The sequence below is a fragment of the Nannobrachium achirus genome, assembly GCF_963921795.1.
Source record: "Nannobrachium achirus genome assembly, chromosome: 2".
Taxonomy (NCBI): Eukaryota; Metazoa; Chordata; class Actinopteri; order Myctophiformes; family Myctophidae; genus Nannobrachium; species Nannobrachium achirus.
Genome location: NC_137811.1, coordinates 22,641,516 through 22,660,433, shown reverse-complemented (window position 1 = coordinate 22,660,433; position 18,918 = coordinate 22,641,516). Strand labels below are relative to the sequence as shown.

General features: G+C 41.3%; 2 protein-coding genes across 2 annotated transcripts in view; one reads left to right on the top strand and one right to left on the bottom strand.

Annotated features, from left to right (window-relative positions):
- mtbp (MDM2 binding protein) overlaps positions 1 to 6,309 on the bottom strand; it is a 69,834-nt gene extending 63,525 nt beyond the window's left edge. The window contains exons 1-6 of the mRNA XM_080753223.1: positions 6,208 to 6,309; positions 4,885 to 4,968; positions 3,557 to 3,630; positions 1,865 to 2,013; positions 1,151 to 1,209; positions 172 to 316 (exon numbers count right to left, since the gene is read on the bottom strand). Of these exons, the coding sequence (XP_080609349.1) occupies positions 172 to 316; positions 1,151 to 1,209; positions 1,865 to 2,013; positions 3,557 to 3,630; positions 4,885 to 4,968; positions 6,208 to 6,277 (581 nt within the window). The 5' untranslated portion in view covers positions 6,278 to 6,309. The remainder of the gene's footprint in view (positions 1 to 171; positions 317 to 1,150; positions 1,210 to 1,864; positions 2,014 to 3,556; positions 3,631 to 4,884; positions 4,969 to 6,207) is intronic.
- Positions 6,310 to 7,422: 1,113 nt separating this feature from the next.
- The window catches only part of deptor (DEP domain containing MTOR-interacting protein), a 61,129-nt gene continuing 49,633 nt past the window's right edge, over positions 7,423 to 18,918 (top strand). Inside the window, exons 1-4 of the mRNA XM_080753235.1 lie at positions 7,423 to 7,755; positions 7,943 to 8,032; positions 15,901 to 16,079; positions 18,451 to 18,574. Of these exons, the coding sequence (XP_080609361.1) occupies positions 7,742 to 7,755; positions 7,943 to 8,032; positions 15,901 to 16,079; positions 18,451 to 18,574 (407 nt within the window). The 5' untranslated portion in view covers positions 7,423 to 7,741. The remainder of the gene's footprint in view (positions 7,756 to 7,942; positions 8,033 to 15,900; positions 16,080 to 18,450; positions 18,575 to 18,918) is intronic.

The following is an 18,918-nucleotide window of genomic DNA, read 5'->3' as shown; positions in this document are numbered from 1 at the left end:
GGCGGCTAAATTTCATAAAATGGCGGAACAGTTAGCTGAATATATAATGGACCTTGATATGAAAAGTGTTGAAAGCCACTGCATTACCGGATGTCTGCATTTCAAGGACAGTATATATGTGTACGGTACAAGACAAGTGATAAAGCAAATATCCATGTTTCGGTTCCTTACCCATTAGCATGTTGTGTGATAACGGACGTCTTGGCAGCGTGCCAGCAGGCCATGTGTTTGAGGGCTCCCATCAGAGGCAGCAGATCTTTCAGACCAGGAGAGTTCTCAGTGCAGCCCAGAACCAGCACGTCCAACAGGGCCTTACCTGGGAACACCATGGGAGAAAGAAGCAACTTCTTCTTAGCGCACAACAGTGTTGATTTTGTTGACTTAACTATGACGAAGGATGTCAGTCGACTACCTTTTTTCACTGACGAAAAGAAAACTAAATAAGACCTAAATAAAAATGAAGCTATCATTTTACTTTTTAATTTATATATATTATTTTTTTTTATTTACTTGACGACTGTCACTAAATCATAATTTTATGTCAAAATCAGCACTGGCACACAACTAATGCTTGTAGATCAGCTATGCTCTCTCTCTCTATCTCTTCCCCCCCTCCCCCACAGACATATTTGTTTATTGTGTTGCATAATTCTACAATGTATGATGAGCTGCACAAAGAAATACCAAATTTGCAGGCATAATTGTTGACGTATAGCCTACTGTAACTGCTACTATATTTGATCTATGCTTAATGTGAACTTGAGTTGCTGAATTGCATGCCACATATAAATGTCACTACCTACCTAGACAAATCATAGGTCTTTGTTTGCTACGGAGATAATTTTACCAATTTATCCCATGGTGGTGGAGGTAATGTCTGGATTGGTCTACAAAAAAAGATCCCTACAGCTTTAGTGTGCATGGTGAAATGTTTTCTATGTCCACTAGGTGGAGCCATGTAGCAACTGACGGAATCAAATTATCCACTTGTTTTACAGTAAAGGTTATGTTCTATAAAATTTAAAACAAGAATGTGTGTGCTTGTTTGTCTAAGAACCAAGTAATCTGACATATCAAATCTTGACCATCAGAATCCGCATTCACAAAGTCCCTGAAAATAGTTCAGATGTTGATCTAATTGTTACTGTACCTGGAGCTGGTAGTTTGTCTGACAGCTGGTGTAGTCCTTCCGCTGCCTCCTCAAACAACCTGTTTGACAAAGACATCCATCTTTATCATGTGAAGCCCCTTGAGGACCATGGAGAAATAATGTAACAGTTTAACAATGATTGTTTCAGTCTCCAGGTTTTCTTCACAATTACTACAACACTATGACACTATTTCATAGGAGTCCAACTAGTACTACTAGTGGTTCTCAAATGTTTTATTTGCAAGGACCTCCTTAACTCTGAGAGTGTTCAAATGGAACCAAATTTATTTTGAGCACTCTCAGAGTTACAGAACTGTTATGGAAATTCAGGGCTAGCTCTTTATGTGTTTCTGGTAATAGTATTGTCCACTCAGCCGTGGCAAAAAAATAATTTTGACAAAAGATTTCCACCACAAGCCAACATGGCGATGACTGATGACCTCTGCTCGGACTTCATGTGGCCAACATGTGATGTCAGTCGCCTGTGAGCCGTGATGTGTATTATGATTCCAAATTTGGGAAAGGCTTTCAGGCCAACCCGAGCCTTGTGGATGTCCATTATAAAATGACAAATATTTCACAAAGTATAAAAAGTCTGAAATATAAAAATAGTAATGGAAGTAGTTATTTGGCCTACTGGCAGCCTACTTGTGAATGCTACTTTAGATTAAAAAGAAAAAGAAGCACACGCTTAGGACACAATAGGACACTCACTCTGTCAGTGTTGGCTGCTCGTCATCATGTTCCTGTCCCTCTTGATCGCTCAGAGATCGTAAACATGACTCCATGACGTTAGGGCTGGCGTCTTCACTGTCATTCTTCTGGGGGTCTGCCTCAAGCTCCTCCCACTCTGAGCTACAAAACTATGATCAAAAGTTAAGTCACATTTATGTTCTGCAGTGCAGGGGAGAAAAAAAAGTGGACGTATTTATTTTTCAAATTACGATGTGTGCTCCAGAACTTGTAATGTTTAAAACGGGGGTCATCAATATGTCAGTACACAGAAAAATATGTCTGTGTATATGGCAAATATGATCGGTTTTCTGTTTTACACACCATTATAATGTTCTTATTTTGATCAATAACACCCAATTTCTGAATGTCAAGATTCCAGCTTTTCTTCAGAATATGAAGGATACTGATTTACTACGACACTATGGAACATTACAAGTCCACTAGTACTAGTGGTTCTCAAATGTTTTACTTTCAAAGACCTCTGAGAGTGTACAAATGGAACCAAATGGATCCGTAAGCCTTTGCAGGGGTTGACACTAAGGTCTCAGAGGCACTTGCCCGTCGGGCAAGTACAGGTCATGTTCTGCTTGCCCAAAGGTCATGCCCACTTGCCCGAAAAGTAAATCGTCCGTTTAAGATTTGGTAAGATTTTAAAACGCTCAATTTAACACATATTTCTTTACTTTCTGGGTCTGTGCGATAAAAAAGTCATACTGTACCTCAATACTTCCAAATCCAAATATCTACATAGCTATGATTGAATATGTCTATGGTTTCACACTAGTTATTTTACATTTTAAGTGTGTCAACAGTAAAAACAGCACATTATAGGTAAACAGTGCTATTATTTTACATTCCACAGACCAGAAGACCGAGCGCTCTGGCCACGTTCAGGTGTTTAGACAGATATCTGGCGTTGTGTTTATAGACTGTTGTGTCCGCTCTCAAATGAGCACTTGGTCCGGTCGGGCAACCTGAAAGCAAACTTCACCTGACCGAAAGTTTTATTTACCTGCCGGGGGCAGGTGGGCAAGCCTTTGTGTCAATCCCTGCGGAAGGGTGAATTTGGTTCCATCTGTACACTCTCAGAGTTACAGACCTGTTATGGTCATTCAGGGGAATGTCTTTAGTGTTTCTGGTTAGGGCTGTCACGATTCCGCTTCAAAATCGCGAATCGAACCGAAATTGACGTTCGAGTCAGTGAATCGAAACCACAACCCGAATCGCGATTCACTTCCGTGCATGAAAATGTCAGTTGTTAGGCCATGAAACCCAAAGTTCATATTGTTTACGTTAAACCTTTTGTTATTCTCATTCTCAATTGTTATTCAGATAAAAGTGACTTATTGAGAAACAAGTGTTTTTCTTTATAAATCAAGACAATAGCCTGAATTAATAGTCATATAGCTCTCAGTGCTGAAAGGAGGTTTACAAAAAGAGTATATCCTATATCGAAAATCGAATCGTGACTATAGAATCAAAAGTTGAATCGAATCGTGGATTAGGCATATCGTGAGTGGTAATATTATTGTCTCTGGCAAAAATGGAGGTTTGACAAAACTGTCCACCACAAGTCAACATGGTGATTGGTGATGACCTCTGTGTTTGAACGATGGGAAAGAAATGTTTCCAACAGTTATGAATAGTATTAATTGGCTTGAAACATCTTACCTGAGCTGCTCCCTGGCAGGCCTGGATGGCTAGGTACCACTTCTGCACTGATGGACTTCCGCTCAGAGAACAAGCTGGTAAAACATACAATTATTAAGAAGATCAGGAGGAATATGTAGAGCAGGGTTCCCCAATTAGTTTACCCCAAGGGCCGAATTATGTCTAGGGTACCAAGCCGAGGGCCACAACATTGCAGGGGGCGACGGTGGCGTTCCCGCTACTCCGGCGACAGTTCAGATATCGTCGTTGTCGGGTGAAAATCTTGTATGTCCAAAACCGTTCGTTTTGCATTTATCATTTTAAAAATGATTTAAACTAGTGAAAACAGCCGATCTACAAGCACACAACGCCTCGCACCGCGAGGCGTTGTGTGCTTGTAGAGCTGCTGTTTTCACTACTTTTGTGCGACGGCCTTGTATGATGAAGCAGGGCTTTGCTTTTGAAAGAACGTACAAATTTGGAGATACGAGGTTTCCACCCAACAACGACGATATACTAGTGTTGTTGCTGCTCTTATACCACCATTATTACTGGGGTTGGTGGGGGCCAGACAGTAGCCCCCCACGGGCCGCAAATGGCCCGCGGGCCGCCTATTGGGGAACCCTGATGTAGAGCTATCATGATCATGACATTTTACTTGACAGTTAATTGTCACACAAAGTTGCACAGGACAAAAATAACAATATTCAATGAAATGACTGAATGGGAATTGCCCTGCTATTTACGCCTTTTAGAAAATGTTTTCAAATGTAATACGAACATGTTATAACAAATGGAAACAAATATAAAGATAATTGCCATCAGTCGATTATGCAATAACTGTGACATACCTACAAACATGTGCACGTGTGGGATTCAGGGGTCATAAATATGTCTGTGGCAAAGCCTTCGTTCGTGGCAAATTTTAGATTTTCTGTTTTTCACACCATTATATTCAGACGGGTATTTTGATGATCATAATACTAAATTGGTGAATGTCAAGTGTCCAGGTTTTCTTCAGAATATGTATGACACTGATTTACTATGACAATATGGCACATTATTATGAGTCCAGACCACTAGTACTAGTGGTTCTCAACTCAAACTTTTATTTTCAAGAACCACCATAACTCAGAGTGTACAAATGGAAACAAATGCACCTGTAGGGTCCATTTGGTTCCATTTGTGCACTCTCAGTTACAGTTACATAAAATATGTAATGAATCAATCGACCCCTGGTGGGATTGCACTGCAGATAAAGTTAAAGCATGATAGACGACTTGTTAGCCCTGAGAACTGATCCAAGACTTAAAAGTTATCAAGACCAACGACATGCGTGTCGTTCTTACCTGGGAATACAGACACAGCTCTTGTAGATTGCTGACAGGATATGTAGCTGAGTCTGTCAAATATCTGCTTGACAGGCTCCAGAGCTGAGATCAAACAATGACAGGTCATGACATTATTATATTGACACAGACTTAACTAAAAATTAATCATTTCTGTATTCCTAGCAATGGCATCTTTCAAAGTCCACTGTTTGTTGTCATAATGTTGAAAGGGATATTATATTCATTTTTACTTTTTAAACTAAAACATCTGAGAAGTTGAACTGATTGATAAATAAGCGGGTCTGCATTATTTTACTTTAAAAAGATGGAAAGCTAGTTTAGTCTTAGGATCTAATCCTTCAGCATGTTGGAAGAGCTACTGATATTATATCGTCTTGTATGTATGTATGTATCTCTCTCTCTCTCTCTCTCTCTCTCTCTCTCTCTCTCTCTCATCTTGTGTACAGGAGTGCAAGAGTAAACTTATTTTGGGTTGGCTTCTTTCAGACAACGCATATAGATGATAACAATAGGGTGACCAGACGTCCCGTTTTACCCGGGACAGTCCCGTTTTCAAGCTACGTGTCCCGGTGTCCCGACAAATATCTCTAAAACACTAATATGTCCCGGTTTTCAACATTCACTACAAAATTGTCCCGGTTTTCGCCAGAATTAAAATAATAGTAGCTGTTTTCAGTGGTTGCATAGACATTTATCATGTTCTTTTCGTGAAAACATGCTCACCTAACCAATCAGAAAAAAGGAAGAAATTCATTGCGTGTCTGAATTCAACACTGAGCCTGTTTGTCAATCACTCACTGCCTGTTTGCAACCCTGTGGTGCGTGCGCGCGCGTGCACGAACGTTAGAGAATGGGCACGCGCGTGCGCGGTAACGTGCGCATTGCTTTTAGGGTCCCAGTTTTAGGCAACAGTGTTTTGCGTCCCGGTTTGAGTGGCTGAAAATATGGTCACCCTACAATAAACAAAAACACATTTTAAAAGAAAGAGTGAAGAGAGAATAAAAAGAGCATCATGTACATGACATGTGCATAAAAAGTTGGTATAGTATCCACCAACAGCATTTTTTTTTCCCAGCAGCTGCTACATAACTTTGTTTACACCTCACAGTATGTTCTATGTGAAAGTTGCAACAGTCAACAGATGATGTTCTCTCTCCCTCTCTCTTCTGAAAAACATTTCGAATAACTAATGTTTACAATCAAACAATTAATAAACAATTATTAATAACAAAGAGTGGTAACTTGTGATAGTGAGGCGTGTTGTGTCAGACTGTATAGCTGTTAGCTTCACCATTAGCCTGAACAGGGAAAGAAGCTTACGTTTAAGATCGTCTGTCGGCTCGTGTTCCTCTTTCTGGTTAAAATAGACAACCAACACGTATCGGTCCATCTCTTCTTTAGGTAATTACCACCGTATTACGATAAAATATGGATAAAATCATATAAAATCAAAGTTCTCCAGTTCGCCAGTCGCACACTTATCAAATCTCCCGCAGCAGCAGTGTTCACAACTATGACGAAACTTCCGTTTGAAGTTTGTTCTCAAATTTCACAATAAAAGACGTTTTAGCCTCTATGGTTTTAGCTCATTATAACTGTTATTTAATATTATGTTCTTCTGGTTTAAGTTCTTTAGAAACAAAACATGTCATGGATCAACAATGTAGGTAATTATAGGTAATTATAGGTAGTCTATATAAGTAAGGATTCAACAACAAGGATTATGTGTGTGATGGGAAATGTTGGGAAATGCCCGCATGAACCATTATTTTGGTAAATAGACGTTCTAGATAAAAACAGGAAATACAGTAATTTATTAAAAAAACACTTCTCACAGATCTTTATTTATAACAATCATGACATACAGCTTAAAGCCAATGAATGAACAACAATAGATGACTTCAGCATCTCTGTTGGAGTTGGTTTAATACTGTAATTGAATGAAGATTGAACATATTAGTTGCAATGTGTATTTTATCTACAAGTGGTTTTCAAAAATGTTCATATCAAGGTCCATTAATTATTTATTCGGCATTTGAGCCACGGACCACCATTTGATGACATTTAGCCTCTCAGACCCAAGAATATTTTGCTGTCGTTGCATAAGATTTTGTCCATAATTAATAACATACTGTAAATAATGTTGGTACCATATAGGAGAGAGGCCAACATTGATCAGTATTGATCAAGTTTTCAATAAAGCTCCTTTGAATTGAATCGGGTAAAGTTCTTGTAAATTACCTAATGCAGATGTTTAAAAATAATCTAAAGATCTATGAGGATCCATTTGGTTATTAACTCTCCATCATTTAGCTGGGGACCGCCTGGAACCCCCCCATGGACCACTGGTGGTCCCCAGACCACTGGTTGAGAACCACTGTCTACCTCTCAGGAAAGCCTGGTGAGGCGAGGTTACTGTCTACCACAAATATTTCGGCCTCGCCCCCCAGTCAACGCCCCCCAGTGACGTCATGGTGGTTGTGTACTGTGCAAGGCTGCACCGACCGTGCATCAAACGTGTAGAGTAGTGAGAAAAACAACATGCCTGTAGGAGCAGACCGTATCGCTAAAAATCCTTAAACTATCAGTCATCATCATCTGTTGTCTGAAAAAGTATAGCCAGCAAGAGCCGTGTGATTATTATTATTAGGCCGAATTGCATGGTTGGTGGTTGGACATATTTTGTCTGGGATTCAAGAGAAATTGAACGGATTATTTTGGCTGCTGTTGGTGGAGCTGTTGGCATTTGGCACATCTCTCTCTGCTGTCATTTCTTCTCAGTCAGTGCAGTGCATTGTTCCATTCATTTGCTGGAATGGAATAATCCAACAAATAATTATTGTCTATTCCATCCATGGTGCTTGCAGGGTAAGCTATAGTGTGTCTGTCTCTGTTTGCATGATCATTTTGTGCAGGATTCATAACATATTTCAGCATTTGTTCTGCAGTGTTCGATGCATATATAGGCTTACTACACTAGCAGTTTGTTAAATGACCAATTTCCAAACGGTTGACATGATCTCGTCTCTTGTTGTTTTGCCCATGATGAATGCAGAGAGATGGACGGGATCGGTAACACGATGCAGAAGAAGGCTGCCGAGTTGGAGCGCATGGCCGAGGTTCTCGTTACGGGCGAACAGCTGAGGTAAAGCACCGTTATGATATCCAGCCCTGCATGCATGCTCATTGCTCTCTATTTGTCAAACGCTGTTATTTTTCACATGCTGCTCGCCTCGTGTTCGGAGCAAATGTCTGTCAGCTATGTGTGTGAGCCGAATTTGGTTTGAAAAAAGGCTTTTTTGAGACGGTACATTCAGCTGTGGGAGACGCTTTTTTGCTGTACAGTCAGTAGGACTACTTGTGTGTCCTTGTTTGGGTTGCTTGTCCCAGATCTCCAAAGCATAAACAATCTGGACATGACACGGCGTTATTATGTCATCTGTATCTTGAATTATACATTAGAAACGTGCACTTGACCTGGAATCGAATGTCAAATAGCATGCATCCATGCATTACTTGGAATTGGACGTGCTGCATTGCATTGCATGCATGGCATGCATCTAGTTCCAGCCCCTCTGCAGCAGCAGCAGCAGCATACTACAGTCAAACAAAGCCATACATGTAACCCTCCCCATTCGCACCACTGCTGTGCTCACATACTTCCTGCAGGCTGCTCAATCTGAAGCCAGCTAGATATGTGAGCCAGCTGCCAGTGGTTGCATAATGTTGCCATGGCATTGTATTGTGTAGATGGCTGACCTCTTCATGCAATAGTTGATTTCATATAAGGCTGTAGATGAGTTTTAATTTAAAAGACCCCTAGTTTGATATGCATTTATGCCACTGTCACTTTTTTTTAACAAAAGGACCCCAATGTGAACAAGCCATAGTATAGTGCTTTCTTGGGTTTATAAATCCTATTAGTAGACCTTGTATCTGATTCTGAACTTTACTGTCCTGTGCTATTCCTAAGCGAAATGCTAATAAAGTATTCAATCAAAAAAGTAAACTCTGATGGTGTTGACAGATGGTGTGTAAAATGGAACTTAGTTGATCTGTATAAGGCTCCATGTATATTATATATAGACCCATAAAGGCTGATTTGGATCCTAAATATCAATTATTTAGCTTTCGACCCCCTGGGGGTACCCATCCTGCAAAATTGAGAACAACTAGATGGTGTTGCTTGTAGGCAGTGGGTTTTGTAAAGTGCTCTCCTGCTACTAGCCTGTTACTACTGCAATGCATAGTAACATGGCTACAAAGACAATATCAACACATCCAGCAGAAGTGTGCTCTGCTACACTACATCTACCCATGCAACTACAGCATACAGTCATATTCCCATGGCTTTCCCAGGCAGGCCACACCAGATCTATCTACTGTATATAATCTTATAACTATAGGTTACAAGCTGCTATGTAAACTATAGGTTACAAGCTGCTATGTAATCATGGACAATAGATAGCATGTGTTTGTTTTCATGAAACTGTATGCCTAAGCAAGCATACTGTTTGTACTGCATCTGTCATCATCACGTTTTCTAGGCCTATCTGTCTTATCTTGCCTACTGTACAACAGTCATGTCTCACATGTTACCAGGTCATGCAGTGTGGTTTGGTCTCTTTGCATGTCCTTAATAAACTTGCAAAACTACTGTTTATGACACTGCCTTGGTGTTAATATTGTTCTTCTTTGAGCTTAATTGTGCTTTGATTGATTGATTGATTGAAGACTTTATTAGGAGTTTGCATAGGAAAAGGTACAGTTTCATGACGGTACAGTTCACTGGTACAAGGTCTACTAAAAGGAGATCCTAGAAAAGACTAAGCTTATTTCCACAGGAAACCATTTAAGTATCTCATATAACATTGAATGACAGACGAATAGAACACAGTACTATGCAGTAGATATAGTCAGTAAAAAAAGAAAGAACAAAAAAACAGTAAGTCTATACAAACAGTAAGTATATACAAAGAATCTTACAAGTCATTCAACTGAATGACCAGTTACCAGCAGGAGTGCATGTTTCTTTTTCATATGTGCCCCTCATCAGACATATTCACAGCCGGGAGCTTCCTAACTGGTGCCCACTAGAGTAGTTGGGGGTTAAATGCCTTGCTCACGGGCACTTAGACAGTGCATATTGAGGTAAGGGGTGATAGTTGCTCTTTCACTCCCCACCCAAATTCTTCCTCCCAGTCCAGGAGATCAAACCAGCAACATAACATACTCTGTTGAACTAAACATGAAATGACTTCCCCACCTAACCCTTATAGTGTTAGTGGCACAGGAATATGAAACTCTAATTTGATACGAGCCTCCTTGGTGGGTAGAATAACCTACTTGAGATCAAGGCCTGTACGTGAGAAATCACGCATGAGCAAACAAGCACACACGCGCGGACACACACACACACACACACACACACACACACACACACACACACACACACACACACACACACACACACACACACACACACACACACACACTGGGTGAGTGTCCCTGGCATCATGTCTACATATTTACTCTGCCAGCTGGCAAAGTGTGGCCGGTATCATGAACGAGGGTTTGGTCGGGGTGAGTGACCTGACGTACTCTGCTCCTTAGACTTAACCCATTTAGGCCTAGAATTAGAAGGATTCAAAAGACACTTATAGAATCGGGTCAAAATTCTAATGTTCACGACTTTTCAAAAATAGCAGATCTACAAGCTCGCAGCGCGGCACTCGGTGCCGCGCTGTGAGCTTGTATATCTGCTATTTTTCAATAGTTAAAGCATGAAATAATGATACACAAAATGTGTACCCGTTCTAAATGGGTTAAAGATCTGACAAGCATGCCTTTCTGGAGGCCGGGGTCACTGGTGATTCGAATAAAACCTTCAGCCTGTGAATAAATCTCTCCCTCTGTTCACCATTTTTATCTCCATCTCTCAAGTGCCATTCATCATGTAGTATATATACTTACTAGGTAACTGTCACTATGTGCATGAGTCATTACACAAACACATATGCACACAAAGAGCATGTTAATGATTGATTGTGTTGTTGCATTGATTTTAGCGTGACTTTAACGTTGCTTTAAAGCAAAATGACACTTTGGGAGAGGTGTGAGTTGTGTAGTCTCTCTCTCTCTCTCTCTCTCTCTCTCTCTCTCTCTCTCTCTCTCTCTCTCTCTCTCTCTCTCTCTCTCTCTCTCTCGCCTCTCTCTCCTCTCTCTCCTATCTAGCTTTCAAATAATGATTGTGGTGAGGAGAGATTGAGAACAAGTGCTGGTTGGCCTGCTCTAACAGCTCCAGGCACAACTCCTTGCGCATGTCTGTGTTTGTCAGTGCCCTGTTGTCTGGCTCTATATTCAGAGTAAAATCCTCAGTGTTGACACTGTATAAATGTATATGTGTGAGAAGAGACAGAGGCTCTATTGTGTTCAAGCTGTTAGTAACAACTTGTTCACTCTTTGTACAGTATGGTTTCTGTGTGTGTGTGTGTGTGTGTGTGTGTGTGTGTGTGTGTGTGTGTGTGTGTGCGTGTGCGTGTGTGTGTGTGTGTGTGTGCATTTACACTGTCATGTTTCATCTCTGTACTGAAAATCCTGAAATCTTTGCACATCTCTCTGCTAATACACCCAATGTTATTGTCGATGAAAGAAACAAATCAGTTTCCATTCTCGAAGTGGCCTTCACCTTTGATTCTAACTTGGAGGAAGCCTTTACGCTGTTACTTGTACCCTTGAAGGGTGTGTTGATAATGGATATCTGTCCAACATTTGCTAACTGTACATTATGTACAACACCTTGTAATATTTGTGTCCTTGTAAACAGTACCAAGTCATACTGTAGATGTCTTGCGTTTTGAAAGGCAGGGATTGGACGTATTTGTTTGGACTTTAATTTGTGTGGTTCACTGGTTGCTATGGGCTTTTTAAGCCGTGACATCATTTTGTAGGTAGAGAGAACTCTGCCCCCAGAGCATTTTCTGTCCCTCGCTATTTCAACAGATCCGAGACAAAAATAACGACTAAAGTATAATTCTAACACTTTCCTTTCAACAACAAAGAGAAGAAAAATGTGTAAATAGTAAAAATATTAAAAAGATTCACGGAAATTGGGGGCAGAAATTCCCCTCTGCCTACAAAATGATATCATACTTAACAGCCCCTATAACGCACTAGGGGTGTCTTCTAAAAATCGACGAATCGACGCGTCGTTTTAAGCCCCGGGAATCGACGCCAATTGTTTGAGTCGAAGCGAAAATATATATTTTTTTATATCACCAGTTAGCCTACTACTGCCAGTACTGCGGTGCACTGCTGGACTGGTGTGGTGTCATGTACTTCCAATGAGAAGTAGCAATTGGCGAACAGTTATTTATTGTCTCGCACCAGCGTCGGGTTGAAAGTGAGACAGAACGGCCAGAACGGTTCAGACCGCCGCTTCGTTAAAACATTCAGAGCCGGGACAGTGTTCCGTTAAGAGGAGGAAGCACGCTGTCAAAATCCCATATTAAATAACCTGCCACAGCACAAACGCGCGTCCACGAAGTAGTAAACAATCTTCTAAAGTCAAATTAACATACACAAGTGTAGGCTACAAGTTACATTTTCTAATTAAAGTGCTTCTGAATTGTTCCAGTGTTGTAATCCATGATGAATGATTGTGTTTCGCTGTGTTTGCGTATGACATGTCCACACTGCTGGCTCAACCGGGAGCTGTGCCTCCACCTGTTTATGATCCTTTTCTGAAATGAATCCGTTCTCGACACTGACTCATTACTCTGTCAGTGCTCTGTGTCCCGCGACTGCGGACTGGATCCCATCGTTCATTTAAAAGAGCCGTTCAAGAGAGCGGAATCGTTCGCGAATGTCTCATCTCTACTGCACGCTGCAGAGAGAGGGGGCAGAGTTGAAACAGCGGAGATGTTTTATTTGTTTTAACGGTGTGTTATAACTCTATGGTTGTACACTGCTATGCAGATAACATTTGTGCTCGCGCACCGATATCACCGAAAACACTGTGTATTCAATTCATCTCTTAATGTATTATTCTATTATGTTGACGTGGTTTAAAGCAACACTTTTTTTTTTTTTTTTTTTACACAAAGTAGACTATAAAACGATTCGTCGACGCGTCGGATTAACCCCCGCGACTCGAGTCGACTTCATAAATCCTGTGTCGAAGACAGCCCTATAACGCACTATTGTTCTCGGTGCAATAATTCCTCACAAATCACGCCAGTGCAACCACACTTGCAATTTCCCAGAATTTCTAGTTTTGTTTTTTTATTTTGGAGTGATTTTGGGGTTCATATTATATAGATTGCCAGACAGAATCATGAAAATAAGAGTTTGACTTCTTTTAGCAGAACACGCTGAGGAGAGTGAAACTGAAAGAACAAATACCCCCTTTGCTTAGTCTATTTTGGTAGGACCATGTGGTCAGTCTTGGATCTTAGCAGCAGGGGTGTCGCACCAAATTCTGGGCCCGCCTGGGTACAAGGATTCACTCACATTTTGTGCTTTAACTATTGAAAAATAGCAAATATACAAGCTCACAGTCATATCTGCTCACAGCGCGGCACCAAGTGCCGCGCTGCGAGCTTGAAGATCTGCTATTTTTGAAAGAACCTATGTTTCTAAGTCAGTGGTGCTCAAACTTTTTCATGTGAAGGACCCCCAAAATTATATGTATTTGGCCACGGACCCCCATCTCAAAATATTTAGTTCCTCAGGCACTCAGGCAGGGACCCCCAGAAGCAAAATTTGAGTTTGCAAATGTTCGCTTAACGGCGTCTGGGCAGCTGTGTGTTTGTTCTGAGTATGTTTGTCATTATAAACCATTGTGATTCTAGCTAGCTACTGTATACACTAGTATATGTACAGTTCACCAAGGGTTCCTAAACCTTTCAGGCTGTGACCCCGAAAAGAATCATATTTGACCCCCACCCTGACTAGCACTTGAATTGTAGTTATTACATTTAGTTGGACTTCCACAGATACATAATATGTATCTGTGGAAGTCCAACTAAATGTAAGCGAGGTGTTTGGCTATTTTCACAATATTATTGTGAAAATAGCCAAACACCTCGCTCTGTAGATCGTTATTTTCACAATGTTTGCCTCTTTCTTGCATAATAAATGACAATTTGGCCAGTTTGATATTAAAAGGGTCTTAAAAGCAATTCAATTGTAACTTTAGAAATGTGTTGATACCCTATAAACACTTATACTGTATGTTGGTTTGCTTACTGTTGAGTGAGAAAACAAATAAGCTAGTCAGTTTGGAGAATTGGGACCCCCAAAATAATTTGGAATCCTTGGTGTAGGTTTGATAGAAGAGATCGCCTCAGCATTTAGGATATCCATAGAAGCATGACATGACAGATTTAATGATTATCCTGTCTTAATGATTATCGTCCTGTGGCTCTGACCTCTGTTCTTATGAAGTGTCTGGAAAAAATGGTTATATCACATATAACGCACATTATCCCTGCCAATACTGATCCATTACAGTTTGCATACTGTTCTAATAGATCAGTCGATGATGCTATTTCTCTCGCACTACACATTGCCTTGAAACATCTGGAGAAAAAGAACTCTTATGTCAGACTACTCTTCATAGATTATAGCTCTGCCTTTAACACGATTGTACCATCTAAGCTTGTGTTGAAACTCAGGGGTCTTGGTCTTGGCAGTAGTATCTGTAACTGGCTGTTTGACTTTTTGACAGGCAGGCCACAATCTGTGCGAATAGGGAACAAGCATTCATCCAAGATATTGACCAGGACTGGAGCGCCCCAGGGCTGCTGCCTCAGTCCCTTGTTGTATAGTCTGTTCACCTATGATTGTGTTGCCAGGTGTGGTAATAATTCTATTCTCAAGTTTGCGGATGACACCACGGTTATAGGACTAATATCCAACGATGATGAGAGGGCCTATAGGAGGGAAATTGAAGAGCTAACCCTATGGTGCCAGCATAACAATCTCTCTCTAAATGTCAGTAAAACAAAAGAGATCATCGTTGACTCTAGGAAGTCTAAAGTCAATCACAGTCCCCTAACCATAAATGGCTCACCTGTAGACATAGTGGACAGTTTCAAATTCCTGGGTGTTTACATAACAAACTCACTCACATGGTCCCTAAACAGCAAAGGTATCCTTAAGAAAGCGCAGCAGCGACTGTACTTTCTGAGGCGCCTCAGGAGATTTGGCCTGAGCACCAAGGCTCTTGTAAATTTCTATCGCTGTACCATAGAAAGTGTTTTGACAGGATGCATCACAGTTCACAGTGTGGTTTGGTAACGTGACTGTTCAAGACAGTAAACAGTTACAGAGGACTGTGAAGAAAGCTGCCAAAATCATTGGCATAGAATTACCACAGCTACACACAATCTATAACACACGCTGTAAGAAAAAGACAGAGAACATCTTAAAGGACAGCAGTCATCCCGCCCATTCCCTGTTCTATCTCCTCCCATCCAAAAAACGTTACCAGAGCATCTCATCGCACACCACTCGTTTCAGTAATAGTTTTTATGCTCAAGCAATCAGGTTGCTTAACGAAGAGATGAAAGCGAGACGTAGGTAGTCATGTGCACTGTACGCAGTTTTTAAACTGTACACTGTTACACTGTATGTTTTTTGTTGTTTTTGGGTTGTCTTGGGTGACTTGTTGTTGTCTTGTTGTTGGGTTGTTGTTTTTGTGTGTAATAAGGCTGAGAGTGCTCCTGGCACAAGCATTTCATTGTATGTCTGTACCTGTATGGATATGCTTGTGACAATAAACCTGAACCTGAACCTGAACCTGAACCTAAATATATATATATTGAGGATTTGTTTATGCAAAACCTTTCAAGGAAAAGTGTATAGCTTATTTACAGTCAAGAAAATTGATTGAACCATTTTTTTCCATCTCTCCAGGTTTGTCAAACAAAGAACAACAAATAAGAATGTCATCTAACACTGAAGATCTTTAGAAAAATAATGAATTGTGGCTGTTCTTGTGCTACGTAGGCTGCGTCTCCACGAGGGAAAGGTCATCAAGGATCGGCGCCACCATCTGAGAACCTACCCAAACTGCTTTGTGGCCAAGGAGCTCATTGACTGGCTGATTGAGCACAAGGAGGCTACGGACCGAGACACGGCCATAAAGATCATGCAGAGACTCCTGGACCAGAGCATCATTCACCACGGTGAGGCTGAGCTCTTGTATGTAGTATCACCAGGGGTCATCGCCATGTTCAGTATGTTGGCTTGTGGTCGACATTTTTGTCAAAGTTCCATTTTTGCCATGGACATTCAAGTTGAGCAGAAAATATTATTTCCAGAAACAGTTATGGCCCGGAATGACCATACAGTATATCTATAACTCTAAGGGTGTACAAATGGAACCAAATGGACCAGTAACTCTCAGGGGGTTCTTGCAAATAAAATGTTTGAGAACCACTTTAGTTATAGTGGACTCATAATGTGCCATGGTGTCATAGTATGTAAATCAGAGGCATACATGTTGAAAACCTGGACATTGAAGTTCAGTAATCAGGTCTTATGATCAAAATAGGAACGTTGTAATGGAGTGTAAAACAGAAAATCTAAACTTTGCCCCTGTTTGACCCCTGATACTGTATGTACGTACGGTATCACCCTCTATTAGTGAGCCATCAGGTCTCTTGTCTCTGTCTCTCTCCATATCTCTCTCTCTCTCTCTCTCTCTCTCTCTCTCTCTCTCTCTCTCTCTCTCTCTCTCTCTCTCTCTCTCTCTCTCTCTCTCTCTCTGTCTCTCTCCCTCTCTCTCTCTAATCTAGCTTTCAAATAATGATTGGGGTGAGAGAGATGGAGAACAAGTGCTGGTTGGCTGGCTCTAACAGCTCCATGCCGGCACATCCCAACTCCTTGTGCATTCATTCTAATTACATGATGATTGACACTAATATTAAACCTGTGTTTTCATGGCTTGTGTTGTTTGCCTGTGTTTGTCAGTGCCCTGTTGTCTAGCTCTATATTCAGAGTAAAAACCTTAGTGTTTTTTTACTATAGTTTTTATCCCACGATTTTGTAACCCATTTTTCACCCAGTGCCAAATGCCTATGTAATCCTGGGCTCTGCTCTCCCTCTGCCGCGCCTGGGGAGACAACGGACTGACCTCATGCTTCCTTCTATGCATGAGGAGTCCAAGTTGCTTCTTTTCATGTGACAGTGGGGATTTCCCTGGTTTGGACGTAGCGCGTGGAAGGAACACGTTATTCCAACCAGTTCCTTTCCCCTCCATCAGGCGCCCCGGGTAGCCAGGGGGAGGCATTATTGAGACCAGGATTACTGCATGTTTTTGTGAGGGCATCACAAAAAATCCTCAGTGTTGACACTGTATAAATGTATATGTGTGAGAAGAGACAGAGGCTCTGTTGTGTTCCAAGCCGTTAGTAACAACTTGTTCCTCTTCACTCTTTGTACAGTATGGTTCCAGTCAGATCGTGATAGCTTGTGTGTGTGTGTGTGTGTGTGTGTGTGTGTGTGTGTGTGTGTGTGTGTGTGTGTGTGTGTGTGTGTGTGTGTGTGTGTGTGTGTGTGTGTGTGTGTGTGTGTGTGTGTGTGTGTGTGTGTGTGTGTGTGTGTGTGTGTGTGTGTCGATGAAGGAAACAAATTCAGTTTCCATTCTTGACGTGGCCTTCACCTTTGATTCTAGCTTAGAGGCCTTTATGACCACTCATTAGGCAGCTGCCAAATATGGCGAATACGCTGTTACTTGTACCCTTGAAGGGTGTGTGCTGTGTGGGTCAGGGGAACCACACTAACAGAATCCCTTTTACTGTATGCCCATATATGGATTATGTAGATGTTATCAATATTAAGCCTATATCTAACAGGACTTCATTGATGAAGTCAATGAAGTCCTGTCTTCATTGATGAAGACTGCCCATATCTGTGTGGATGGTTCTACAGACAGGGATCTCCATAGATGGGCATAAAATGGATTGTATGTCATAGACATCACAGGACTTTAACATAACGAATAACTGAGTAAGCATGTTTGGGCTCTCACAGCATATCTCCATATACAATACATGGATCACCATATATGGGTTCCTGGGGTCTCCATAACTGGTCCGATATACATCACTGGCTAGATGGCCAAGACATGGCACGACCTCGCCGCTTGTCGCCCATAGGCGTCTTACTAGTCGATATGTGTGTCACACGTCATTTCTCACATGGCCCTCTTCTAGTGCCACCATCAGGCCGATTCTTACAAAACACATTTTTGGACGCTGCTCCTACAGATTTTGCCCTGAAATCACGCAAAGTGGTAGACAGTATCTCTAAAGTCATGTCATCAACATGGATCTGTCCCATTTCCCATATTCCATCCTGATTGGCTACAATTGCCCTCTAAAGTTTGTTTTATCGCTTATCTCCCGATTAGGGAGTCTTACTACATATTTGTGTCCTTGTATTGTGTCTCTGACGTGGACATAAGTAAATGATTAAAAGTGCGGGACTGCGTGTGTGCGTGCGTCTTAGTGTATGTGTCTTGTTCATGTGTCTTTGTTTTCCTGTGTTTGTCAGTGTGTGATGAGCACCGGGAGTTCAGGGACCTGAAGCTGTTCTATCGGTTCCGCAAGGACGACGGGACGTTCCCATTGGACGCTGAATCCAAGGTCTTCATGAGGGGGCAGAGGATCTACGAGAAGTACGGGCACACACACACACACACACACATACAGTCACACACATACACGCGCGCGCACGCAAGCAAGCAAGCACGCACACTAGAGATGGGACAATATGAAAATTTCATGTCACGATTATCGTGACCAAAGAAATCACGTTTCAATATATTATCGCGATAATCAAAATATCCCCGACATCCATTATCCTGGGGCATAACATTTGCCATAAAAATTGCAGATCTACAAGTTCACAACGCGTCACAACGCGACGCGTTGTAGATCTTGTAGATCGGCAATTTTTTGGCAAAGAGATTTGGTAGACGGTGAAAAAAAAAAGACTATCAAGTATGGTATTTTATATGTA